The 27,859-nt window shown below is 40.3% G+C and overlaps 2 protein-coding genes across 10 annotated transcripts in view; one reads left to right on the top strand and one right to left on the bottom strand.

The window, feature by feature from the left end:
- MTFR2 (mitochondrial fission regulator 2) overlaps positions 1-27,859 on the bottom strand; it is a 157,455-nt gene that overhangs the window by 54,562 nt on the left and 75,034 nt on the right. Inside the window, exons 8-9 of one of the 9 annotated variants that reach the window (XM_060114753.1) lie at positions 10,992-11,160; positions 218-6,193 (exon numbers count right to left, since the gene is read on the bottom strand). The exons of 1 other annotated variant lie outside the window; for it this stretch is intronic. In XM_060114753.1, coding sequence (XP_059970736.1) covers positions 11,011-11,160 — 150 coding nt within the window. In that variant the 3' untranslated portion in view covers positions 218-6,193; positions 10,992-11,010. Of the gene's footprint in view, positions 1-217; positions 6,742-10,991; positions 11,161-12,252; positions 12,299-27,859 lie in introns of those variants that run through there. 7 more of the 9 variants (XM_060114756.1, XM_060114752.1, XM_060114754.1 and 4 more) reach the window with 7 other exon arrangements.
- The window catches only part of PDE7B (phosphodiesterase 7B), a 215,292-nt gene that overhangs the window by 177,219 nt on the left and 10,214 nt on the right, over positions 1-27,859 (top strand). Inside the window, exons 5-10 of the mRNA XM_060114761.1 lie at positions 1,140-1,235; positions 3,504-3,604; positions 5,026-5,157; positions 19,175-19,266; positions 24,471-24,615; positions 26,816-26,912. Of these exons, the coding sequence (XP_059970744.1) occupies positions 1,140-1,235; positions 3,504-3,604; positions 5,026-5,157; positions 19,175-19,266; positions 24,471-24,615; positions 26,816-26,912 (663 nt within the window). The remainder of the gene's footprint in view (positions 1-1,139; positions 1,236-3,503; positions 3,605-5,025; positions 5,158-19,174; positions 19,267-24,470; positions 24,616-26,815; positions 26,913-27,859) is intronic.

The raw sequence follows: 27,859 nt of genomic DNA, 5'->3' as shown, positions 1-27,859 counted from the left end.
GGCTCACGGGCCCAGCCGCTCCGCGGCATATGGGATCCTCCCGGATCGGGGCACGAACCCGTATCCCCTGCATCGGCAGGCGGACTCTCAACCACTGCGCCACCAGGGAGGCCCCAAAAGTATTTGTTAAAAAGAGAGTATAATCACGACTCTCATAAAGATATGAAGTGATCACATCAATGATTTTATTAAACTCAATTAATTAGAGATCCAGTAAGATGTTACAGCTAGTTCAAAGGAATATTCAAAGAGCCATACATATAAAAGCAGTAAGAAATGCCAAAATGAATTTGTAAATAGGTGAGAAACTGGGAGGGGGAAATCAATTGTATTTCCACCTCACTAATTTCATTTGCATGTATACAGCCAAGAATCATCTGCAATAATATCAGTTATCTACAACTTTGATTGTTGTGAAACAGCTCGAAGATGATGAAAGCTACAGAAACACATAGAATCAGGTACCCTGGAAGAGTGTGCTTGGGCAACACCTAGTTTTCCAATTAAGGCAGCCAGTCATCTTCTTGGTACATTTCAAAGTCTTTCATAAACTTTATAATGCTTTTAATATTTAAAATCCTTATTCTCTAATGAACAATATTTCTTGAATGCTTACAAGTTATTGTAGCTTCAATTTTGCACCTCTGCTGGCTTGAGTTATAAAATATCTCACAGTCAAATTTCATCTTGGGTGATTTTCCAAAAGAAGAATAGGCACTGTGGTGGCTTAGATACCCCTGTAAAGGTAAAAGTCAATTGGAAGCAACTTAAGACACATTTCAAGTGACCATTAAACTATGTCTTTAAAAAAAATAACCATACAAACACACACACACACACACACACACACATGTATGTGTCCCTGATACTGCAGTAGGCAGACTCCTTTTAACTCTTAATGTTTTCATTGCCTTTGGTATAGGGAGAAGGTCTAAGTTAATTTTACTTGTACAATAAGAGAAAATATGGGACCAGATCATAGTAATAATATCTTTACACTTGAATAATTTTAAATCTAAAGGGGAAAAGAAATGATCCTATCAGAGAACTTTCATTACAGAAACTTTGGATGCTATTGCTAGTCTTGATATTTTAATGGTGATGAAAATGGATTAAAACAGGTGGCTGTTCCCCTATAGGAAACAGCCTGGTAACACTGCTGTGCCACCTCTTCAACGCCCATGGGCTCATTCACCACTTCAAGTTAGATATGGTGACCTTACACAGGTTTTTAGGTAAGTCCTTTTTTCCTTATTTCTACCCCCTTGCCCCTGAAAAATGGCAATCTACAATATTCTTTAACATAAAGTGGCAAGAGCCATAGCCTGGTAGATGAAGACCTCATATTAGTCTTAAATCATCTCATCTTAATTTTAAAATAAGTTTACTTATTTAAATCACTGGAAAAAATGCTTACCTGATTAGTTATGTTTAAGAGATAAAGGCTATGTAAAGACAACCATTAAGAGCAAATAACTGTCCAGAAGTTACTGATCTGCTCACATATTAACAAAATCCCAGAAAATATTCCTCAAATAATGCCACTCTGGATATGAGTTGTTGAAATATTCAACAGGCTTTTTTTTAATGATAAGAACTACCATGTATGTAGCACCCACTGTAGGCAAGGGGCTTTTGGTACGTTATTTCTAACAGCTTCAACAACCCTGCAAGTTGGCCATTATCACCATTTGGCCCATAAGTAAGGAGAAGTACAAAAAGGTTTTGTAACTTGCTCAAGGTCAACAACATATAATTGGCAGAGCTGCAGTCCAAGCCCAGGTCTGTCTGATTTGAAAGCCTACCATCTTTCCACTCAACTCCACCATCTCTCCTCATCAAAAAGCAGCCCCAGATCTCATTTGACTTCATGCATATTCTTATTTATCTTCCAGTGAATTATCCAGGGCACATTTTTTTCCTTTGTGGTACGCGGGCCTCTCACTGTTGTGGCCTCTCCCGTTGTGGAGCACAGGCTCCGGACGCGCAGGCTCAGCGGCCATGGCTCACGGGCCCAGGCGCTCCGCAGCACGTGGGATCTTCCCGGACCGGGGCATGAACCCGTGTCCCCTGCATTGGCAGGCGGACTCTCAACCACTGCGCCACCAGGGAAGCCCCAGGGCACATTTTTAGTCACCAAATGACTTTCCTCTGCCTCTTAATGTGTTCCTGGCTTCTTTGACATGGCACATGGCAGTGCTTTGAATTTGGAAGCTGACTTGATGCATCAAGGGTAAAATAATGGTGATGGTGATAACAACAGTAGCAGCAACCACCAGGCTTATATAGTGTTTACATATGCTGGAAAGTCTTCTAAGAACTTGCATATATTACCACATTTAATCCTTACAGCACCTCTTTGAGATCAGAGCTGTTGTTATCCCTATTTTATAGAGAAAGAAATGGAGGAAACTTTCGGTTAAGTAACTTGCCCAATACAGATAAGTAATAGAGCCAGGGTTCATATAATAGTCAAATAAACCTGCTGATTAAAAGGTACATGTGGCACAACAGAAATACTGGAAACAAGCCAGAGCACGGCTCATTCCAGAAACACAAATAACCTCAAGCTAATTGTGTTCAGATTGATTGAGCAAAGTAATGGCCATGAATAGAGCCAAATAATTTTGATTTGTCTAAAGAGGGAGAGCACAGATACTTTGGACATGTGTAGGCACCCAGAGTACATGTGAAAAAGGCAAAGATTCAATGAAAGAAATAACACTGGAATACAGAGCCAAAGTCATAGCTGGTCTGAGAGAACATAGCCAGGAAACTTGAAAGCCAGGACATTCTATACACACTGAATATATTGCATCCTAGACATTGCCTTAGTTATTAGCTGAAGCAGGCAAGTAGCTTCTGTAAATAGCAAACTCAAATTGCCTTCCTTGTGTCTCTATTCGATTCCAAGATCACTCCGGTCCCTAGATTGGAAGGGCAAGAAAGATGATCATTTAATCTGAGTAAGATAGAAATAAATCCAAGGATTCCTCAGTTGGATCTATGAATTTCTGCCTGAAGAATCCCCAGATTTGCTTTGGTCAGTATTTGTTATTTAAGTGATAAAGCAATCTTTGGATGAGAGTAGGTCTCTTTAAAAGGAAGCCTCTTTTATGGCACATTATTCTTAAATGGCAGCAAACTTAAATACTTAAACTATAGTGTGAAATAAAGTTGCCCTTTTCCTACATATTTATTTTTCCAATGAATGAGAGCCTTCATGAATGCCAGAAAGGGGTGATTTATGAAGGTGGTGAGGAATCCCAAGGGCCTCACAAATCCTTTTAGCCTTTCTTCCCTCTTCCCTCCCCCTCCTCTCCACTGAAATCAACCCAGTAGAACTGCCAAGCTGGCAAATCGTGTTCATTTCTAAAGCATTCCCAGGCTGCACATTTTGGAGACACTGTTATTTTTAAGCAAAAAGGACCCTCAATAAGTCTGAGCTAGTATGTCCTTTGTGTTTTGTTTTTAGCTGATTGAGTTATCTGCTTACCTCCTAGTCATGGTTCAAGAAGATTACCACAGCCAAAACCCATATCACAATGCTGTTCATGCGGCCGATGTCACCCAGGCCATGCACTGCTACCTAAAGGAGCCAAAGGTAAGGCAAGACCTGCTGCCTCCTCGGCCATCTGGAAATGCCATGTAAACTACCTGCCGGGTCCCAAATCCCCTGACATATCAGAGCAACTGGGTTATGCGCCAATTTATAGCATGAATACAAATTGCTTATATTAAGGTTTCAGTATCAGCTCTGAAAACTGTATAATAGTCATGAAAGAGGATGAAAATTTTCAGAGGTTCTGTTTCATAATTTATATATTTTCAAGGCTGCATTAGGACGAAAACAACCCTCTCTATGACAATCTGCATCCTAGATATCTTCAACCGTCACAGAAGTTAGCTGCTTTTGCCTTGAACCTTTGCCACAAACAGTACCAGAACTGAACTTTTCTAGGAAGTCTCCCACCTCATGGTTTTTGATCAACAAATAAAATTAAAACTCCTCAAGACTCAGCTGCATTTCCTACTGAGGCAACTAGGCATCCTGATTCAGGCCCAAGAGAAATTGTGAACATCAAAAACCTCTTTAAAAATATGCCCAGATGCAATATATTAATCCAAAATTTAAAACATGATAATAATGCTTGTTACTCAAAATCTAGGCATTTCTTAGCCATATAAAACCTAGCTGTTAAAACATACAGGATGAGTTTTTTTAGGGTTTTTGGAAAATATCTCAGTCCAAGACTGTTTAGTTCAATCAGTTTTAACATCAACCACTAAATATACAGATGCCAGATAGGCATTCCCAAGACAAAACTGGGTATGCCTCATCCTTATAAAATATCCCGAAGACATTAAAGGTTTTGTTATTTAATCCCTAAGTAATTTGAAAATTGTATAGATTGCACAGTTGAGTATTTAAAGCTAACACTAGATTCCCATTTTCCTGCTTGTTTTCCTAGCTAACCAAAAAAAAAATGACAGATTCTCACACATTCCCCCACTTTATTTATTACACATTGAAGAAATATGCAAATTTTGCAATTCAGCCCACTGTGGATTTCATATTCGAAGAAGTGGCAGTGATATATTGGATGGTTGAAATACACAAGTGATTTTTTCCATCGCTTTGGCTTCAGCTTTTTCCTTCACTTACAGCTTTCCTAGGAGCAAGGCTGATTTTAGACTCTGCCTTCTTCTCCCCGCCCACTATAGAGCAGTGTTGCCAACAGGTAATACTACTACAACAACAAAACAAGACAGGAGCAGCAGGAAGAGGAGGCCACCTGGATGAGCTACACAATTTGAGTTGCTTAATTACTTTCCTCACAGCCCTTTCTTTATTCCTGCGATTTCCATGGTTCTGTTACCTTATTGACAGCTTCAGAAGGTTACGGTCTGGATGAAAGGCCTGAACGATACTATGATGATTCATTCAGTGTGATTTAGCCAGAACAAATGCTAACCTATTTTTGGAAACACACCAGTCAATCTCCCCATTCAATCCTTTAACAGCTCGCCAGCTCCCTCACACCTCTGGACATCATGCTTGGACTGCTGGCTGCCGCAGCCCACGATGTTGACCATCCAGGGGTAAACCAGCCATTTTTGATCAAAACAAACCACCACCTTGCCAACCTATATCAGGTAAGGGAGCCAACATTATACAATATGTTTAACTGCTTTAGGCCCAGTGCTGTAGCCTGAATCTCACCCTTGGAGACAGCCTTCATTCAGGGTCAGCCTCAATGATGACCACAGCCAAAGAGCATGGGTTTGAAATAGGTTCAGAGTGTCCCCCAGGGAAGATTAAATTGGTTTACAAGGATATCCAAGGAATTCAATTTGCTCTGAAGCAGGTTTGAAATTGTCCAAAGTCAAACAGGATTCCTGAGTCTACCGTCTCATGGTCTGAGACTATCTGTCTCCATAGGAACCATCTAATATATAATGGCCAGTTGAAGCCAGTCCTTGTAGAACTTCTATAAATGATACTCCTAGGTGCAATCCTAATTCAGATTTACGTCTCTAGGGCCATTTCTTTTTTTAATCATGTTTTCATTCTTTTATTGAAGTATAGTTGACTTATAATATTACACTAGTTTCAGGTATACAATATAGTGATTCAAAGATTTTACAGATTATACTTCATTTATAGTTATTATAAAATATTGGCTATATTCTCCAGGGCCATTTCTGAACTTTTTTGGCTTCTGAGTCACAGGTATGTTATCGAAGACAATAGGCGTGCTTTGTTGTTATAAAATTGTTCAACAGCACAAGTAGATTGGCCCAAAGAACTCTTATCTATGATATTACTTCAGATATTATAACCCTATATCATAAACGAATTATTCCCAGAATTTTCAACATGGTTTGGGGGAGACCTTTGGTTGTCATTAACAAAATCATTGCATTCAAGGGAGTCATTGATCTCAATTTTAGTAGATCTTTTGAAAAAATTCAGTACGGGAATAATGTCTAAAGGATTCCCATAATACAATTGCGTTATACAAAACAGTGCAGCTTGAGGATAAAGTACAACTGAAACATGAAACAGAGCTTTTTTCCATCTAGTTGATTAGCTTTGGGTCCCGGTAGGAATTGGCATTCCAGGGTTTATGGATCCCCTGGTACGTAATTCAGCACTCGGCTCTCTTGGTCTGTCAGCCGGCACCTGGAGCTGGGATAGAAATGACCGTAAAGAGGGGACAGGGTGACATAATTTAGAAAAACTTTAGGTGATGAGCTGAAAACTAAACAAAGAAAATGAAAACTAAAGCTAAACTTTCTAAACAGTCTCAGAAGCTGTATTTATTGCTTGGGGAAAACATTAAAAATTTGACCAGGGGAGGGCTTCCCTGGTGGCGCAGTGGTTGGGAGTCTGCCTGCCAATGCAGGGGACAGGGGTTCGTGCCCCGGCCCGGGAGGATCCCGTGAGTAACATTTTGAGTAGCAGGGCAGAGAGTGTGACAGCAAAGGCAGCATAAACTGGTGTACTTTGGGGGCGAAAACCCACAGCTCCAGGGTAACTGCAAACGGACTGTTTCTGTGGCCTTGCGCTGAGTACAGTCCTGTCATGAATGGCCCCTGCTCTCCGTTCAATGACTTGGGCAGGTTATGATGAAGTGTGTAGTCTCCCTTTTGTAGACACTGTAGGTTAGCTGCACAGAATGTGATCTGGGTCAGAAAATCTTCATTTCGCATTGTCAGTGAAGAACTGGCATAACTCTTTAGGTTTTCAATTTCAAGAAAAAAAAATCGTGTTACATAAAATATCAACTCAGCAAGATCATTAACAACACACGATACCTTAAAATCTTTGGAAATACAGCCTTTTAGCCTACCAAGGGCCTGTTGGTTGAGACATAAATAAGCTTTCAGGAAACTATATGCAGATTTTCCGACGACGTACCTATACACATTTTTCTAGGGAGAGGATCCATGACTTATATTTTAAAATGAGTTATACATCCAGAAAATATTAAGAACTGTGATAATGAGTGAAAAAATATATATACACATCATATATATACATATATATTACACAATACGTATACTGTGTAATATATGTGTGTGTATATATATATACATATATATATATACAAAAACTGTACATGCACATGCACACACATTTGGTCAACGAGAATAGCCAAGAAGATGTGCCAGGAATTATGGGGCTTTGAGAACACCCTGTGCGTGACTTTGTACAATCCAGACTTACTAGAAATGAGATAAAATGGAAGAGGGTTTCCTCTCCCTCCTTTTGTTGGCTGTGCTCTTTTAGTTCTAATAAATAAGAAGATCATTGCATAAGACCCAGCCTGTGCTTCTGCCCTGAGATAAAGCGAGAGCCAGGGCAGCTGCAGTGAAGGCCAAGTTAAAGGGCTCTCTCCCATTGTCCTCTGTCTGGGCCAGACTTGCTAGCTGAACTGCCAACCCAAGTTCAACATGAAGACCATAAAGGCATTTCCACCTGGCACCAGTCTCATCAGACTGGAAGCAGTCCAGGTGTCCGTGGTGGACTAAGACTGTACCTAACAGGATGTGAGAGATACAGCTGAGAATTTATTTTCTGTCCCTCCACCCTCCAATCCTCCAACATGTGGGCTCAGCAGTTTTGCAAAGTAACTGTTAAATCAGACATGATATTGCTTATTACAATTGCAAGAGGAATTGCTTTCAGTTCAATTTAAAATCTAGAATATGATACAAATGAACTTATTTACAGAACAGAAACAGACTCACAGACATAGAAAACAAACTTATGGTTACCAAAGAGGAACCGGGGGAAACGGATAAATGAGGAGTTTGGGATTAGCAGATACAAACTATTATGTATAAAACAGATAAACAACAAGGACCTACTGTATAGCACAGGGAACTATATTCAATATCTTGTAATAAACCATATAAAAAAGTTAATTCCTTTTGATAGAGTCCAACTACATATTAACTAGTGACAGAACCTAATGAATAAAATAATTAATAATTAGTTGTTCCATGAAACATTGTATTTATTACATTCTCTATTTGTCTTGCAGAAGTTTATAATCATTTTTGTTGGTCACTTATCACAAGCACTTAGAAGAGGCCAGCATTTTTAATCACTTTTTATTCTTTTTTTTTTTTTTTTTTTTTTTTTTTTTTTTGAGGTACGCGGGCCTCTCACTGTTGTGGCCTCTCCCGTTGTGGAGCACAGGCTCCGGACGCGCAGGCTCAGCGGCCATGGCTCACGGGCCCAGCCGCTCCGCGGCATGTGGGATCCTCCCGGACCGGGGCACGAACCCATGTCCCCTGCATCGGCAGGCGGACTCTCAACCACTGCGCCACCAGGGAAGCCCCCACTTTTTATTCTTAATGACTCTGCACCATAAATATGAAGTTAGAGCCAGGAGACATGTTCCTTCCATATGGTCCTATGACCTCCACTCAAACAAGCAATTGCAAAGATTATATGTAACCTCATGATTTCTGCCTCATGAAAGGTGTTTTTGGCAAGTGAAATGAAAATTGTAAAAAGGAGGTTCAAATTTGATTTTCTGTTTCATAAAGTTTCCACTGTTCATAGTGAGGTAGCTGGCATGTGGCACATCCATGGCCCTGATCTGAACACAGGCCTGCCCCGTGGACGGCAATCAATGTTCGGGCTCCTTGTGAGAGCAGTGTCTTCGGCAGATGCAGATCAAACAAGAGAAAGACATCTTCCAACAGGCAGTAAACGTGGCAGTGGTATAGTTTCTTCAAGGGCCAAGGTCTTGTTGAGGACTCAGGGAGCTTCTGTTCCTCTGAGACCTCCTGGGCTGGGGCCCTTGCAGCGTTACCAAGGAGACCACTGGGCTTGTTAGGGAAGAACTCAGTGACTTCATTATCTTCTGGAGTCTTGCTTCCCGGTTTCGTGAGCAATTAAAAATGAAAACACAGACTATGTTCCTGTTGTTGTTTTTCTTCCTGCCTCCGCTGGTTTAAAAGGTATAATTAACTCTGAGTCTTGTTGTACACCAGACTCAGTTTATCAACATCATTCTAAGTATTTTAATCAAAGAAAGTGTCCAAAAAATAGGAGAAAAAAACAACAGTTTAAAGCTGCTTTGTGTGATAGCAAATCTGCTCTGCCAGATTCTCTTTGACAAAGAGACTCTCGGTTTAATTTGAAAACCTGTGTTGGTGGTTTATTAAATGCCAGATGTGTTGTTATTCTAGAACAAATAGATTGTTTTGTTCTTAGGGTGGATAATACTTGATTATTCAGATAAAAGGGGAAATAACGGTTTTGCAGTAGCGGTTTGAAGAGTTTTATTTTGTTCAAAATAAATTCTGGTAGGTTTTGTTGCCACAAAGGTGGATGCTTACTCTCTCAACTTTACAGTGAAGATTATTCTTATTAATAAAACTATAGGTATGAAGAGTTTGTGACACTAGAACACATTCTCATTGGAATGATGTGAGATTGCTGAGCTGCTGCTTCTGAAAGTAGAGGGATGTTGTACCTACTGTGGGATTCCAATACAGTGCTGGGATTTAAATGGATATTAAAGCAATATCATCTCATCCTATGTTCAGACCTCCATGAGCATTTCTTTTTTTTTTTTTTTTTTGCTGTACGCGGGCCTCTCACTGCTGTGGCCTCTCCCGTTGCGGAGCACAGGCTCCGGACACACAGGCTCCGCGGCCATGGCTCGCGGGCCCAGCCGCTCCGTGGCATGTGGGATCTTCCGGGATAGGGGCACGAACCCGTGTCCCCTGCATCGGCAGGCGGACCCTCAACCACTGCGCCACCAGGGAAGCCCTCCATGAGCATTTCTGATGAGCATCTTCTTTTTTTTCAATCTGCCTTTTGCTGATATTGGTCTTTGAGCTGCTGTGAAAGCCAGTGAGTCTGTAGGAGCAGAACCACCTCCCTCTTCAGAAAGACAAAGATAATTTGGCCATTGCCTATGAAATACCAGTACCTCCCAGCCTGCTCGTGCCAGATCCTCCCCTAGAGCAGGGCACCAACGTCTTTCATCCTGTCATCTACACTCAGCCTTGCCTGTCTCCAACCCCTCCGCCACTGTGCTGCCAGAATGAGTTTCCTGAAGCTCAACTGTGACACTTAGATGCCTGCTTAAAATCCCATTGCCCTCAGGGTTAAGTCCAAATGTCTTAACCCAGTTTACAAGCCTCATTATGATCTGACCCTCACTACACTTTCCAGTTCCACTTCCCACCGTTACTCTCCCAGGCTCTATGCATCATCCAGTCTGAACCACTTTCAGAATCCCAGAGCCGACATATGTGCCAAGTGCTGGCAGTACAGAAGATAAACAAAACAAATAGAAATCCCTGCTTTCTACTAGGGGAATCAGAAAATAAGTAAAATATATAGTATGTTTGAAAGTGATCATTTCTAATGATTAAAAAATAAATAAAACCGGGAGGGAAGATATAAAGTGTCCCTCTTGCTCCAGGTCTTCACACACATGCTCTTCTTCCTTCTGCCTGTTTTAATGAAATGTAAACATGGCAGTGCTATAGTTTCTGTATTGCCTGCATTCTCGGACTCCTCTCTAACTTACTCATCCTTTTGATCCCAACTTGGACAGATCTTCCTCCTGAAAGCCTTCTTTTTCTTTAAAAATCTATCTTCCAGGGCTTCCCTGGTGGCGCAGTGGTTGAGAGTCCGCCTGCCGATGCAGGGGACGCCGGTTCGTGCCCCGGTCCGGGAAGATCCCACATGCCGCGGAGCGGCTGGGCCCGTGAGCCATGGCCGCTGAGCCTGTGCGTCCGGAGCCTGTGCTCTGCAACACGAGAGGCCACAACAGTGAGAGGCCCGCGTACTGCAAAAAAAAAAAAAAAAAAAAAATCCATCTTCCATGCCCCTGCTGTATGATTTCACAGCCTTCTCTTACTTCCCCTATCACGGTGTTTATCTCTCTAAACTGCCATTTCCTGATTAGACGTCCATATCCCCCATAGCCTGCAAGCTTCTAGGCACCTACCTCGTCCGCTGCTGTATCCTCAGCATCTGGCACAGTCCTCACGTTTAGTGAATATTCGTTGGGTGGTGGGACGTTTGCTGGATGAGTAAGTGGATGGATAGATGGATGGAGAGACGGATGGATGCACAGGTTGGACCCATGCAGCAAGAAAGACAGAACCTGAGTAACACTGAAAAATGAGAAATGTTGGCCACAGTGAGCACACACAGGGACCCAGAGGGGAAATCTGAGAGACAGCAGCACACAGACAAGAAAGCATATCCCCGTCCTGTCCACTTAGTAGGTACCTGTGCTGATCACTGCATTGTTACGTCCCTGCATCAAGAGTACACCATGAAGACTGAGAAGCATCACGGAAAATTCTTTATAATAGTCTTCTGGTTTGTTTATCTTGCAATTGACAAATGCTATCTGATATATGTTATTTCTGGAGTCGTTTACCTAATCCTGGTCATCTGTGAGCGAATAGTGAGAGAGCCCATTGCTGTAAGAATTTTAAAATCTCTTTGACTTTTACCTGAGTCTAAGGATTTCACAGCAGAAGATTCCAAGTCTGGCTTTTATCAGCTATTGACCAAAAAATTAACAGGACTCTGTTACTTATACAGTTACTTAAACTTTTGCAGTTACGGCACTTTGGGGTTTTGGAGGTTAATGACTTAGTATCCATTCAACAAATATTTCGTTATTTAAATGGCACTGTGCCACATACTGGTGCACAAAGATGAATAAGATATGCTCCTTGTTCTCAATGGCAATCATGTATGGCAGCAGCTTCAAACCAGGCATTTGTGCCCATGGGGATACGCGAAGACTTTCCCAGGAGTACACAGGCATGAATAGCACTAACAGAATTCATTTTCAGCTCCTTAAACTGACCTACCTGGAATGTGCTTTCAGGACAGTCAAGCCAGTTCTACTTTCTACTCCTCTTTCACAGTTACCCTGTTCCCACCGTACAAAAGAAAGACATATCTCTTATCCATTCTGCATATTGCATCTTGCTCCAATTGCACTAATATTGTATATTGCCGCAGTGTGAAAAAATACCAAAGGAACAACTAAAAATATTCAAGAAAATCTCCTATAACTGAGGTACTATAATGCTCCCAGCCATCTCATGAATAAATGCATTGTCAAAACATTTTTATTCTTTTTGGGCTTCCCTGGTGGCGCAGTGGTTGAGAGTCCGCCTGCCGATGCAGGGGACACAGGTTCGTGCCCCGGTCCGGGAAGATCCCACATGCCGTGGAGCCGCTAGGCCTGTGAGCCATGGACGCTGAGCCTGCACGTCCGGAGCCTGTGCTCTGCAACAGGAGAGGCCACAACAGTGAGAGGTCTGCGTACCACAAAAAAAAAAAAAAAATTTTTATTCTTTTTATTTATTTATTTATTTCTGGCTACTGTTCGTTGCGGTGTGCATTACGGTGGCTTCTCTTGTTGTGGAGCACGGGTTCTAGGCATGCGGGCTTCAGTAGTTGTGGCGTGCGGGCTCTAGAGCTCAGGCTCAGTAGTTGTGGCGCAAGGGCTTAGTTGCTCTGTGGCATGTGGGATCTTCCCAGACCAGGGCTTGAACCCGTGTCTTCTGCATTGGCAGGCAGATTCTTAACCACTGCGCCGCCAGGGAAGTCCCAAAACATTTTTATTCTTAAGCATAATGTTTTCCAAATTTGCAGTATACGTGTATTTTCATCAATTAGTTACCAACCAATAGCAATTGCATTGTAAACCCAAGCTGGAAAAATATTTACTACTTAGAGCCTGATGTTAAGTAAATTTGTTAAATTAAAGATTCAATTTATATATCAATACTTATTTTTGTTTCAGAGAGATATGATAGGGTGATGATGAAAGAATTTCACACATCAAAATATATTACATTAAAATAAAATTCTATCGGGAAATAGAATGGAAATGTAAGTTCTAGAGGGAAAAAAATCAATTTAAAATTTTTGACTTAAAAGATAAATTATTCATGTGTTTTCTTAAACATGTGATTAATCGGTATTAAATGCCATTGGTATTTTGACTCCCTTAGATACATTTAATGCATAAAAGAGTTATATAATGATTTTATATTAAAACACCAATATTCACAAAAATGCAAGACATTATTACATCTTTTGTTACCATAGAAATTTGTGATTTTAGATATCAATTTTTAAAAGTATAGGGAGACCATAATTTTTCAAGACTATTTTAAGAGTAAATGAACAAAAACATGTGAAAATTACTTATATGTAGGAGCAAGGCCAGTGAACAAAGTTGTTATAAGGTGTTTTGGACAGTAGGATAGAAGCTTGGGTTGGGAATGGGGAGCTAGAAGAGGGAGCTGTCAGTTCTGTTTGGAGAACCAGGAAAGTCCTTCCTAGCAGATGGCAATGTTTGATCCCAGAAATAAGAAGTGTGTGTTTGTGTGTGCATGCCCTCGCGCAGATGTGCATGAGCCCACGTGTGCATTTCAGACTTTACTAAGGTGATTTCACCTCACTCTTTTTTAGAGTTATAAAATTCTTTATTAAGATTCTTATGCCAAAGCCAAGCATTATTCTAGATTAAGACATTGAAAGGGTCTTTTTATCAACTCTTTTGGGAGGATATGGAAGATAATAAAGCAACTTTAAATAATGTGGTGTGTTAGTGACTTAAGCAAGGGTAGAAGTTTGTTTCTATCCTTTATAAAAGAAGTTTGGATATTGGCAGTCCAGGGCAGGCGTGGTGGCTTCACAAAGTTAAGAATGAGTGACCCAAGATCCTTTCAGTTCTTCAATCTGCTATCACTGGGGTATGACACTTGTCCTCATCGCCCAGCTAGCTGCTGGAGCTCTAGCCATTCCTGCTGCATTCCAGACAGTGAGAAGGAAGGAAGGGATAAAGCAAAAGAAGCCTCTCCCAGATGAAACAGTTCCCTTTAAACAACTTTCCTTAAAATCCCACACAACATTTCTGCTTACATTTAATAGGTCAGAATTTAGCCTGATGATTCCGCTTAGCTGTAAAGGAGACTGGGAAATGTTATCTTTATTCTGGACAACGATGAGACTCCTCCAAACACTGAGCCATCCTAGCACATCCAGAAATCTACCATCTCACCACCTCCACTTTCCTCGTCCAAGCCTTTATCAGCTTTGGCCTGGATAACTGCACTCTCCCCCCACCTCCTACACCTATTTCTACCCTTATCCCCTACCAAAGTCTATTTTCAACATAGCAACCGAAGTGATCTTATTTACGGTTAAGTCATATAATTTCATTCCTCCCAGACTTCTGCAGTGGGTCCTTACTTCTCTCAGAGTAAATATCAGAATCCTTACAATGGCCGGAAGACCACACATGAGCTGGTATCGAATTACCTCTCTAACTCCTTGTACCGATACTTCTCTTCCCTCGCTACACATGTACCTCACAGCTGTTTGCTCCCCCTTGGGGGCCTTTACTTCAGCTGTTTTCTCTGGAACAGTCTTCCCTCATCAGCATGGTGAGCTCCCTCCTACCTTCAAGCCTTCGCTCTAATCTCACCTCTTACCCTGACTACTTTACCTTCCCCGTCCCACGCCTCCAGACTCTCAAATTCCCATTATTCTGCTCTGCTTTTCCTTCTTTCCATGCATTTGCTATCTTCTGGATGCTATACTTTTTTTTCCCGAAGTATTTCTTGTGCTTATTGTTTATTATCTCTCTCTCTCTCTCTATCCCTGCTACCTCTAGTTCTCTGTCTCTTTTGTTCAGATATATTCCAAGCACATACTACAGTGCCTGGAACATAGTAAGTGTTCAGTATGTTTGCCGAATGAAATCAAGTAATTTGTTCAGTTATATACTTAGCAAATTAATAGAAAGCACTTTCTCTGTGCAAGGCACACAGTTGAGTGGATACAAAAGGAACGAGGCAGGGTTCCTGCTCACATACAGTTTATAATCTAGTAAGAAGAACAGGAAGTACATATACAACTGTCACACACATCAACGGGACCGAGACCAGCTGGGCTCAGGACTTGAGGAATGCCGAGAAAAAGAGCTATAGGACTCAGAGGAGGGCAAGTTCACCTCTAACTGGACTCATTCCAGGTGGCTTTGTGGATGGAGTGTTTGAATGGGACTTTGGAAGACAGGGTTTAGTTTGATAAGGAAACATAGAGGAGTTTGAGGAACATAAACTACCTTGAAAGTCATGAAAGTGGCAAAAGGAAAGGACATTTTCATGTCTTAATAATTTAATAATGTCAATAATAAGTTATAGTTTTATTAATATGGTGTCATTTATTTGGACTATAAGACCTTTGTAGGGAAGGAAAGGTAAAGGTATTCAATTATCTCAAACATATAGGAACAGAATGATAGTTGGGACAATTTTTAAGGAGCACTGAATGCCGAGCTAAGGAGTTAAGCTTAATTTATCTGATAGGACACCAAGGTAGAGTTTGGAGCAGGGCATGGGAGAAGGCAGATGGCACAATCATATTGAAGTTAGGTGAGCTCCTTGAGGGCCGCAATTTTGTCTTATTCACCTTTAGACCCCCAGTGCCTGCCATGGCACCTGGCATATTAGGAGGTGTTCAAAAAACATTAGTTTATATTTCAACCAACGATTAGGGAGATGGTAAAAAATTTTGTCAAGTAAACAAGTCACATTCTGGAAGTTGGAGAGAGGATGAATAGAAGGAAGGATAACTAAGGATAATAAAGCACTAAAATATGGTCACTTCAGTGAAAGGAAGGGATGGGTATAAGAGACGCCATGATGGAAGAACCAACAGAACTCAGAGAGTGTTCAGTTGCGAGGGTCGAGAGTGGCTGAAGGATGAATTCTCCCCCAAGACAATCTAAATCTCCTCAACTCACGACACACTCAAACTACAAGATTTTTTGAAGTGACACCAAATTTGGAGGTATGTGCAAAGATTCCAGTGTGGATTTAGAAACTAACATCTAATTAAAACAATCAACCATTGACTTTTAAAGCAGCAACTATAGATGATTTGGGGGAAAATTAAGTATAACTGTAGGCATTCATCAGTTTATAAATGTCAGGCTTCTGAATGCTTGGATGTGGGTGAACAGAGGTAATTCTTGGGAGACAGCAAGTGGAGGTGTGCAAAGCTTAGGTCTTGATGCCTGGCAGACCTGGGTTGAAGGCCTTTCTCAGCTACTGACTAGCTATGTGGCCTCTCAGAGAAACCTGGAGTTTTACTTGCTGTGAGTTAATGATTAAAACAGTAGACAGTTATGTGAGAATTCAATGAGATCATGTAAAGGGCCTGGCACACAGTGGGTGCTTCAGAAATGTTAATCCCCCCTCCCTAAACTGCCTTTCTTTTCTTCTTCTGCATCCAGTGGAGTACCCCTACCTCCAACACAATTCTGGCCAAAACATACTTTTATGTATAATGACAGCTCCATGAAAGGTTGTGTTTGTAATATGTATGCTGTTTCCTTTTATTCTGTGCCAGCTTCCAGGCCCCCTCCATTTCCTCCCATTTTCCTGGTGCTCATCTCCAAATATGGTTTCACCAGCAAATTTCCCAAGTATCCATTTATTCTGTCTTCAGGAAGATTATTAATGAAGATGTTAAGTCAGGCTGGCATAAATAACAATGCTTAAGGCAATTCTCCAGACGCCTTTGTTCCACTCAACAGGGATATGGCGTCATTTATCATTAGGTCTTGTTACAGTTTTCCGGCCCCTTGAAAAACTCACGTGAGGGCACTCATGTCACATCTACTTGAATTAGTCTTGCAAGTGAATGCTCATGAGTGACTGAATTAAATGTCACAGCAGGGATAGAACATCTGTGACATCACACTAACCTATCACTCTCTGCTCTCATAAATCTTTACAATCAAAACAAATTAGTCTAGTATGTTATTTCTCATAAACATTGTCTTCTGCTGTGTGTAGCTCATGCCCAAAAGGAGATAATAGACTGGTTGATAAAAGTAACAAAATCTCATCACAAGTTCAAACCTGGTCAAGTGGTGCGTAAGGAATAATGACTCCTTGGCAAAGAGAAATGAATGGCAGTAGAACAGCCTGTACAGAGAGTCGGAATAAGACTCCAGCTCGTGAAACTCATTCTACAAAGTCCTGGGGAGAAATCATGACCTGGTTTTAGAACCAAGAATAGTTGCAGTTTTCTTGAACTTGTTTTTTCCTAATAGACCCTAGATTGTGTCACTCCTGGGGAATTCTCTTTTCCCATTTGCTGAAAAAGTTGAGCATTACACGGATGGCACAGATATAATGGCAAGAGGAGTGGGGTTGCATAATGATGGAGTAGTTTTCAGTCTCTGTCCTGGCTCCATCAGTCTCCATAGTATTTTCCTTGCTTCTTTCCCCTCACTTTTTTTTTAATTATGGCAAAATACACATAATATAAAATTTACCATCTTAACCCTTTTTCAGTGTACAATTCAGTGGTACTAAGTACATTTGCACTGTTGTGCAATCACCACCCCAGTCAAGCTCTAGAATTCATCTTGCAAAGCTGAAACTCTGTACCCACAAAACAATGTTGTGTTGGCCCAAATATTCATTCGGGTTTGTCCATAAGATGGTGCAGAAAAACTCAAACGAACTTTTTGGCCAATCCAATAACTCCCTATTCCCTCAGCTCCCCTGGCAACTGCCATTGTTTCTGTCTCCATGAATCTGAATCTGACTATTTTAGGTACCTCATATAAGCAGAATCACACAATTGCCCCCTACTTTTTTCAACTTAAATATAGTTGATATACAATATTGTATGTTACAGGTGTACACTATAGTGATTCACAGTTTTTAAAGGTTATACTCCAGTATAGCCAATTACAAAATATTGGCTATATTCCCTGTGCTGTACAATATATCTTGTAGCTTATTTTAGACATAATAGTTTGTACCTCTTAATCCCTTTCCCTTACATTTCCCCTCCCCCCTTCCCTCTCCCCATTGGTAACCACTAGTTTATTCTCTGTGAGTCTGTTTCTTTTTCGTTTTATTCACCAGTTTGTTGTATTTTTTTTTTAGATTCCACATAAGTGATATCTCTGTCCTTGTCTTTCTCTGTCTGACTTATTTCACTTAGCATAATGCCCTCCAAGTCCATCCATGTTGCTGCAAATGGCACAATTTCATTATTTTCTGTGGCTGAGTAGTATTCCATTGTGTGTGTGTGTATGTATATATATATATATATATACATACACACACACACCACATATATATGTATGTATATACACCACATCTTCTTTGTCCATTCATCTGTTGATGGAAACTTAGGTTGCTTCCATGCCTTGACAATTTAGCCTCACTTTTAATAAATGCTATCTTCCTGTATTTTTTGTAAGTTTATAACACCTCTTGAAATAAAATGGAGAATGAATAAATAAATAAGAAAATAAAGGGAAAAGATTTCTTGGGGACTAGAAGAGTTCTATTCTCTGTAAATGAAGTCAGTGGTAAGGCCATAATGTTTGGTAATATAGAACAAAACACAGTAGGTTGTAAGAAATATTCATTATTTAAATGGTTAGCTAATGTTCAGACAGACAGCATACTTAAGGTCAAAGGAGAGACTGGATGTAGTAGAGGTTTCCACAAAGGAAGCAATACCAAGATAGTTGAACAAGGAAGCAACTGTAGATTCAAACCCAGACCTAATGGGCTAAGTGCCGATATACTGATCACGAAGATTATTGACAGTGGTTCTCAGACTTTAGTGTCCACAATAATAAATCGCCACAAAGCCACCAAAACAAGACTGCATTGACTGGGGCGCATATCACACCAGAGGTTGGGAGGCCTGCCTCTGTTCTGTTGAGTAGTGTGATTGTGGATTATATTATGCACATAGCCCTACGGTATCCATTACTACCTACTTTTACTGCCTCACTTTCTTTCTTCTACACTGTTATCTGAATGCGCTTTCAAAACCAGACAGAGACAGGACTGCGGCTGCTAGAAATAGACCCGCATTCAGCCCTCTGGTGGAAGGTCAGCGGGGCCCTGACCCCCCCACACACTATTATTATAGCCTTGAGAATAGGCCTGCGGTGGTTTTATTTTGTATTTCCGCTCTGCCTCTATGTCATCAGGTACCAACTGGCCAGAGGGAAAATACTGGCCTCCACGGAGCTGTGTTCAGCGAGAGAGATCGGTATCTGGCTTCTCCCCCATTTATAGTTTTAATTTTCTTTCTTTCTAGAATATGTCTGTGCTGGAGAATCACCACTGGCGATCTACGATCGGCATGCTTCGAGAATCGAGACTTCTGGCTCACTTGCCAAAGGAAATGACGTAAGTGGCGTAGAGATGAAACATACTGATGTCCACACCTTAGAGATAAGCCACTTTCTCTTGGGCTTGAGACCGCCAGGGTTAATGGCAGGGAGCCAGCCCACTGTGCTTCCGGCCCGTGCTGCCTTGGTTGCCTATCAGAGGAGATGTGGTGTCAGTTACAGCAACCCAGAAACCAGAATCCCTCTGTGAACTCTGAAAGGGCCTGGAGAGTGTAGGACCTAACGTCAGGAAAAGAGATAATAAACAGCTCTCAGCTTTCACACTCTTCAGCATCAACGCTGTGCTTTGCCAAATTCCTGTCTTTTATGTTAGCAAAATTGTCCTCCTGTGTAGATCCAAATAATAAATATTTATCAAGAAGGAACACAGGAGTTCCCAAGCTAGATTGAAGCCTAGTTCAATAAAGCGTGTTTTGTTATTGCCAGTCTTAGCAAAAGGAGAAGTCAGGAATTCTTTTCTAAAATGTCTTTTGTTAAGTAACTGAATTGGCCCCAGCAATTTTTTTCACCAGGAATTTACCTATGTCTCTTGCATTTTAAACAGAAAGGGAAATACTAGTTTCCTGGTCCACTGTTCATTAGCCCGGGTATTTAGGTCGAGTCCTACTAAATCCAAGACCATGGCCTCATTTCCACCTGGCCTCAGTTTAGCTGCTGTACCATATTGGCCTTAATTTAGCTGCTGCACTGTCTTCCAAGGTCACCGCTAATTCCTATCTGTTTAATTCAAATGCACAGAACCCAGGGTAGCTAGGAGGGAAAAAGTAAATAGATCCTTGTACCATCTTTCTGAAGGGCACACAACTTAAGGTCAAGGACCACGTGGTGTCTCTCGGTAAAGCAGGCAGGATGCTCTGGGCCCACAGGTTTACCCCTGGCACGCTGATTCTATCTCATGCTGTTCCCTAGCACCCAGAGGAAAGTGGAATTTGTAGAAGGAACTTCAATTCTGATAACATTTTACCCCCAAAACCAAATAAAACCAATCCTCACACATGGAACAAAAACTCGTGCCTTTTACTAAAACAATACATTGCAAAGATCGGAAGAATTAAGTGCAAAAAGAACTAAAAACTAGAGCAAAAAATCAAGAAGGAGGAGGAAGGAAGAGGTGAATGGTAAGGAAGCCAAAGAAAGAGAGAAGAAGAAGGGAAGGGAGGAGAAGGAGACAGGAAGGAACAGAACAACAGGAAAAAGGGAGGAGGAACCTGGGACCAGATTTGTCCCTGTAACGCCCGCCTTAATCCTGCTTGTTGCTCAATATTCATTTCCTAAGATACTTCTACTCATCCCTATGGATTCCAAATAAAAATACTATATTTTTATATGTTTTTGTGGAACATAGTGTTATAAATTGCTTTTGCTAGAAGAAAAACTGTTATACAATAATATATGTGAAAGGACTTTATAATGAAATTTACAGTCATCCTTCTCATAGTGAGTATCCTATCCTCATGTAAATGCCTTCAAATCATTTTTTCTGATTCTGAAAGGTTAACCGTACACACTAAGGAAAAAATCAGAAAAGTATTAGTTTGCACCATATGAAGTTGCTTGTTTTTGAGAGCCCAGAACAGTAGAATAATGGCAGTTTCATATGATTCAACCTAATATGAAGAAGAAAAATGAGCTTACTGGTAATCCGGCAGTCCAGGAATAGTAAATGTTAACCTGGCTGGTTTGTTTCCTTTTAGTCTTTTTTTCAGTACAACTATATTTTAAAGAAATGGGGAAGTTATTTCATACAGTGTATGCCCTGCTATTTTTCACTTACTGTAAAGGTCTTTTTCCATATCATTAAACCTGCTACTAAAATAAAGTACTGCATTTCATTGCATCAAATTGTATTGACTATTGCCTATTGTTGGGAATTTAGATGATTTCCAAATTTATGTCATTACAAATAATGCTTAACAAGCATCTTTAAACATATATTTTTATCCCAAACTACAATATTCTATTTTCTCAGAAACTGTTTGTGGTTAGGAGTTATTGATCAGAAAGAAAGCTGTGAATTTTTAAGGTTCTTGTTGTATACTATCAAATTGCTTTTCCAAAAAGCGGTATCTACCTGTATTCCCATTGGTAGATTATGAGAAAATCTACCAATGTACCATCACCAAAATTGAGTTTTATCTCTATTACCTTTTAAAAATATTTGCAGATTTGACAGAGAGAGAGAGAAAGAAAGAAAGAGAAGGAGAGAGAGAGAGATTCATTGATAACAAATGAGACTAAAAATTTTTCATGTATTTACTGGCCACTGTTATTTCTTTAGGGAACAAAATTTTGCGTTTGATCTTTTCTTATTTTCTTATGAGTGTTGTTATTCATTTGTAAGAAGTTTTTGTATTTTAACTACAGTAACCATTTGTTATATGTTGTAAGTATTATTTGAAGCTTTTAGTTTGCCTTTTAACCTCGTTCATGAAACATTTCACCTAACTAAAATAGTTATGTTTCCTGGTTATAAATTTAATAAATATTCATATTTTTAAAGAATTCATACAATATTGAAAATTATGTTTTAAGTGAAAATCATTCATAATTCCCCTATATGTCTTTCCAAATTCTTCTCTATGACCATAGAGATCATGTCTTACATACTTTGTATCCTGCTTTTTAACATAACAATAAAACATGGTATTTTTCCATGTCAATAAATATAGCTATACATCATCATTATGAAATAATTGCATAGTATGCTTGTAACATGGTTCATTTAACCAATCTCCTATTTATGAATTCTTATGAGATTTTTCTCCCTAGAATGTTTCATTATTTTAAACAACAATAGGATAAACATTCTCATAACATATATCTTTACTAACTGTATCTTTACTAACATGTTCATAGTAAATTTGTAGATGAACTGTTGGTCAAATTATTTATATTTATTGCTTTTAATACTAATTCCTAAATTACCCTTCAGGAACACTGCACCAATTTACACTCTGGCTAACAGAGAATAAGAAGGAAGATTTCCCCATATCCCCAACAGCATTAAGTATCACAATCATTAATTAATTCATCATATTATTTAGCAGTTACTTTTAATCCATGCCAATAAAAGTGTGGGAAATAGTATCACATAGCTGTTTTAATATTTTTTGTTATACTAAGAATATTTAATATCTTTTCATATTTTGGGAACATTTTAAATTTCTTTTGTGAATTGCCTGTTTTCTGAGATTATTTCTAATGTCCAGAAGTAGATTAAAGATGTGTATGTGGCTTAAAAACAAAAATGTTAATGATGAAACTATAAAGCTTTTAGAATATAATGTAGGGGAATATTTTCATCAGAGGTAGGAAGGATTTCTTAAATAGGAGAAAAATATTAACCTAAATAAAAATATTTATAGGTTAAGCTATATTAAAAATTAAGACTTCCTTTCGTCAAAAGACATCATAAAGAAAACAGAAAGACCAGCCACAGAGTGAGAGAAGATATTTGCAACACATAAGTGACAAAAGACCATTATTGAAAATATATTAAAAACTCTTAGAAGCAATAAGCAAAACAGAAACCACCCTATAGAATAGTAGGTAACGACTAGAATAGAAACTTCACCAAAAAAATAGAAATGGCCAATAAACACATGAAAATATGTCCAACCTCATTAGTTATCAAGGAAATTCATATTAAGATTATAATGAGTTGCGTGGCATTGGCAAATGGGCAAAAAAAAATGTAAAGTGTAAGACCATAAAGCAATGAGAACCTCATCTATTACTGTTTGGGGTATAAATTTATACAACTGTTTTGGAAATAATCAGCAATATCTAAGAAATTGAAGATGAGTATCTCTGTGATCCAATAATTTTATTCCTGGATATAGTCCCTAGAGAAACTTTGCACATGTGTAACTGGAGGTACATGAGGGTGTTTATTGTGTCACTTTTTCCATAGTAGTCAAAAGCTAGAAACTACTCAAGTTACCATCAAAAGTAGAACAGATAGATACGTTGAAGTATAGTCCTACAATAGGATACAATATAATCAAGAAAATGGATGAACGACAGCTCACACATCAACTTAGGTGACTTTCAAAAATATGTTAGGCTAAAGAAGCAAGTCACAAACTGATACTTATCACATAACTTAACGTGCAAAAGCAGTTAAAGTTAAACCATATTATTTAAACATGCATACACAGGTGGTAAAATTGTTATAAATAGCAAGGAAATTATTAAAACAAAGGTCAAGAGAGTGGTTACTTCAGGGGTTGAGGGGAGGTGGGGTTGGGTGAGAGACAGTGAGGACCTTCTGGGGTACTGGCAGGCAACGATCTTGACCTGGATGATGACTGTAAGATGTTTATTTGATATTTATTCGTTAAATTGTATATGTGTACTCTATGCTCTCTACTTAAGTATACTTCACTTTTAAAGGTGAATTTTAAAAATAGGTATGGATATTCCTCCCATTGATTACTTTCCATATGTGAGGAAAAGCTCTGATTTGTTTTATTTTTCCAAAATATCGCATTTTCCATATACCATCTGTTGACCAATATATTGCTTGACCAGTGCTTTTTTTTTTTTTTGCATCTCTGTATTTCTTTACTTTTTTTTTTTTTACATCTTTGTTGGAGTATAATTGCTTTACAATGGTGTGTTATTGACCACTGCTTTTTAATGGTGCCTTTAATCAACTGTGATTCTTTTTTAAGTTCCAGTATCTCTTTCCAACCTATCAGTTTTGTTCCCTTGATGGGTCTTTCCATTCCACAGAATCAGTCGCTATTACTGTCTTCATTACTGTTACTATTATCATGCCCATTTCTCTCCCCATGCAAATCTTAAAGTTTGAGTTGGTTTGAACTCCATAAAAAAAGCACAATTCAAATGCCTGTGATTCTGTGAGTCTTTCTGTGTCCTCCTTAAAACATACATTTCTCGTTGGCTTTCGATCTTCCTACCCATAGGAACCATGGGAATGTATAAACTGCCACAACTCTGTTCACCCATGGTTTCAATCTCTCTGTAGCCAGTCCTTGACATACATCCCATCCAAGGACAGAAATGATGGTGGGTGAAAGAATCACTCTCGGGCTGCAAGGACTGGGATTCTGTGTAATAAACAGAATCAGGGGCAGAAATGAGAGCACAAGCCACCTGATGATGACAGAATCAACCACCCTCCTCAAAGGAATTTGCTTTGTGTGTGTGTTTTCTCTTTCATTCTTGTGGATGCAGACAGGATATTGAACAGCAGCTGGGCTCCTTGATCTTGGCAACAGACATCAACAGACAGAATGAATTTTTGACCAGATTGAAAGCTCACCTCCACAATAAAGACTTAAGACTGGAGGATGTACACGACAGGCACTTTATGCTTCAGGTAAACAACAGCAACAAAAAGAAGTCATTATCCTCACTGGGTATAACACTTAAGGACACGATCCATCATTTTAATGCATCTGAGAAGAAATATCTCTCATGGTATAAGCTAGAGCGGTGACCTACTTTATTAAAAACTTTGAGACACATGAAATTTTTAAGTGGTTTCCAAGCACGTAAAATCTGGGTTTCACGTCAGTAAGTTGATAATATCTCATTTTTCCTTGTTTGGTAACTGCTTCACCACAACGTAGCCCTGCTGTGTAGTTGCATGCAATAAGAATCTACCACTGGGGCTTTCCTGGTGGCGCAGTGGTTGAGAGTCCACCTGCCAATGCAGGGGACACGGGTTCGTGCCCTGGTCCGGGAGGATCCCACATGCCGCAGAGCGGCTGGGTCCGTGAGCCATGGCTGCTGGGCCTGCGCGTCTGGAGCCTGTGCTCCACAGCGGGAGAGGCCACAACAGTGAGAGGCCCATGTACCGCAAAAAAAAAAAAAAAAAAAAAAAAAGAATCTACCACATTTTGTGGCTTGATATAAAGCTGATCACTGTCACACCTGTGCAATGTAGAAAACTGTTTCTTTAATACAAAAGTATATTATGTTAACTATAGTACTAACAAAAATTGAAAAACGAGTATCCTTTCTTTACCTAAAGCCTATTTAATTAAACTCTGCTTTACTTCCTTTTACTACCTTAACTCATATTTTCATCTGAGGCTCAGACGTGTTTACCTAGTCTTATCATTTTTAGGCACCAATAAATAAATGATTTTAAGTTTAATTGAATGAATTGAATCATATCAAGCCCAGCCCTTTCTGCTTCCTTCCATGGCAAAAAGCCATTTGTGAAGTAAGAAAGAACAAGATGAGAAGTGGACCTTGGAAGCAGAAGTCTGACCTGGTATCCAAACCAGAGCCTTTTGCTTGATCTTCCATTTTCTCTCATTTTCCTTCTTTCCTTTTGGCACAAAAGACTGAATGGGTGAATCCTGGATGCATCTAGATAGGCCAGCTTTAACCACGGACGTGGACCTGCACGTGGGAGACTGAACCATACCGTTTTTTTCCATTCCATGCCTTCAGGCTGCCTTCGGAAGCTGTCCAACTGCTCCATCCTTTTAAGGAAACACCCTCCTCCCAGCTGTAAAACTGTATCTCCCTCCTTCTTTTTTCCCGAACTAGTCTTCTCGTCCCTGAGTGCCGCAGACGCCTGATTTTAGAGACTCAAGCCTAGTTGTGAGTAGCTGAAAGATTTGGCCTGGACACTTGCATTTCAAAAGGAAAGCTTGCTAACACACACGACTCCCTCAAGGGTGGAACCTGGAGAGGACTTCTGCCCCTGACCTACTCCAACATGTACTGGTGTCCCCATTCACCAGGAAATAAAGAACCAGCCAGGTTTGCAGCTTAACATGATTCAGGCTCTCCCAGACCCCAGCACTGCTAGCAGTTCTATGATCCCAAAGAACTTGGTCCAAACCAACAGACCTTGCTGATGGACGGGCATGCCACCAGAAGCCCATCTGGGCAGTGGGCTCTTGGCAGTTGGTAGTTAAGGGGGAGAACTTACTTCTCTGGAAATCCAAGGAAACCCTCCTAGGGTCAGCATCTCTGACAAAAGCTGGTATCCCAGATGCAGAAGAGTGTGAGCAAAGCCAAGAAGGCCCAGATTTATCTCTGCAAACCAAATACTCCTAGGCTTGATATGACTTAGCTCCCTGGCTGGCAGTCTGAGCTTGTTCACACTCACAGACATGGGCATATAAATGCAAACACAAATAATTTAATGTATGGACTTGGTCAGTGTGGCCACTGTGAGAGTGAGGTCCCAATGATCTCACTTGAGCCTGGCTGGGGCCCCTGCGGCCTGCCTGCCCACAAGGAGTGGAGCCACAGAAGGAGCCAGGCCACGGCTTTCCTTGGCCTGCCTGCCCCAAGTCTCCTCCAGGTAGCTCCGTGTCCTTGGACGATGGCTCTTCTCTCCTTCTCACTGCTATAAAGTGGGAGTTCTGAATGAAGGTTTTGTGCGGTGATGAATAAGTGCTGTTTCCTGAAGAGGCACGTCAGGGAAGCCTCTATAAATACAGGCCTGGTACCATGAGGCCGACTGGCAGGTCTGATGGCCCCTTGGGCTTGGGGTGCATTTGCTGCTCAAAGATCATCCTCTGACCATCTCTCCCTGCCCTGTCATTTCTCAGATTGCCTTGAAGTGTGCTGACATTTGCAATCCTTGTAGAATCTGGGAGATGAGCAAGCAATGGAGTGAAAGGGTCTGTGAAGAATTCTACAGGCAAGGTTAGTAGTGATCCGACAGCTGACTTTTCATTGCCCCTTCTCCTTTCAGGCATTTATCCTAATAAAACAGGAAATGGATCATCTATCATGACATTTGTTCTTTCATCAACTCTTATTATCCCAGCCTTTCTCTTTAACCCTCTTGCGAACCATCCAGCCCTTTTCTGGAAATAATTTGAAAATATTAATAAATAACAGTGATTTACCATGGAAACAGGCAATAATGAGGTACAGTAAAAATGAGCAAAAGGGGGATATATATATATATAAATATATATAAATATATATAAATAATTTGTTAATGGTTTTTCTCTGTGGATACAAGAATGTGCAGGACGGTTTGATTTTTACTCTGACCTTCATTTTTATGAGCTGAACACAGCCTAAAGGCTAAATGCCATTTGGGATCAATGTTTTCCACTCTGACAGAAGGACTTAGACTTTTTTTATATTCCTTTCCCTCACTTTCTTAAATAAAGTGAATAATGAAATAGAGCACAGCTGGCCAGTGTTCATCCTCTCAAATATATACAGTGAAAAGGCAAGTGGCCCCAAGTTAGGGTATAAATTTTAAGAGATTAACCTCATTCAGAAGTAAAGCAATGAATTAACAGCAGGATCTGGATGTTGGGTGGGACCTTGGCCTTGAACCACAGCTTGTTTCTTCAGGCCCGGTTTCAGTGCTCAGGATGTTTTTTCAGGCACAACAGTGCCCTGATGTTAGTGACAGGATCAGGTCTGAGAGGCTGAGAACAAATAAAGCCTGAAGTGTCCCACATACCAGTGCTGTGGGGAGGTCAAGTAGCAACAGTGAGCCTTTTGGAGAAGCCTCCGTAGAAAGATGTGTCAGTGACACTGAGATGGTCCCAAAGACAGAAGACAAAGCAGAACGGATAGGGTTCATGTGGGACCAGAAGGCTCTGCTCTCCATCTCTTTCCTTTGAGTA

This window comes from Mesoplodon densirostris, chromosome 12, assembly GCF_025265405.1.
Source record: "Mesoplodon densirostris isolate mMesDen1 chromosome 12, mMesDen1 primary haplotype, whole genome shotgun sequence".
In the NCBI taxonomy this organism is placed as follows: Eukaryota; Metazoa; Chordata; class Mammalia; order Artiodactyla; family Ziphiidae; genus Mesoplodon; species Mesoplodon densirostris.
The sequence above is the reverse complement of the archived record's forward strand: the minus strand, read 5'-3'. Positions and strand labels throughout refer to the sequence as shown.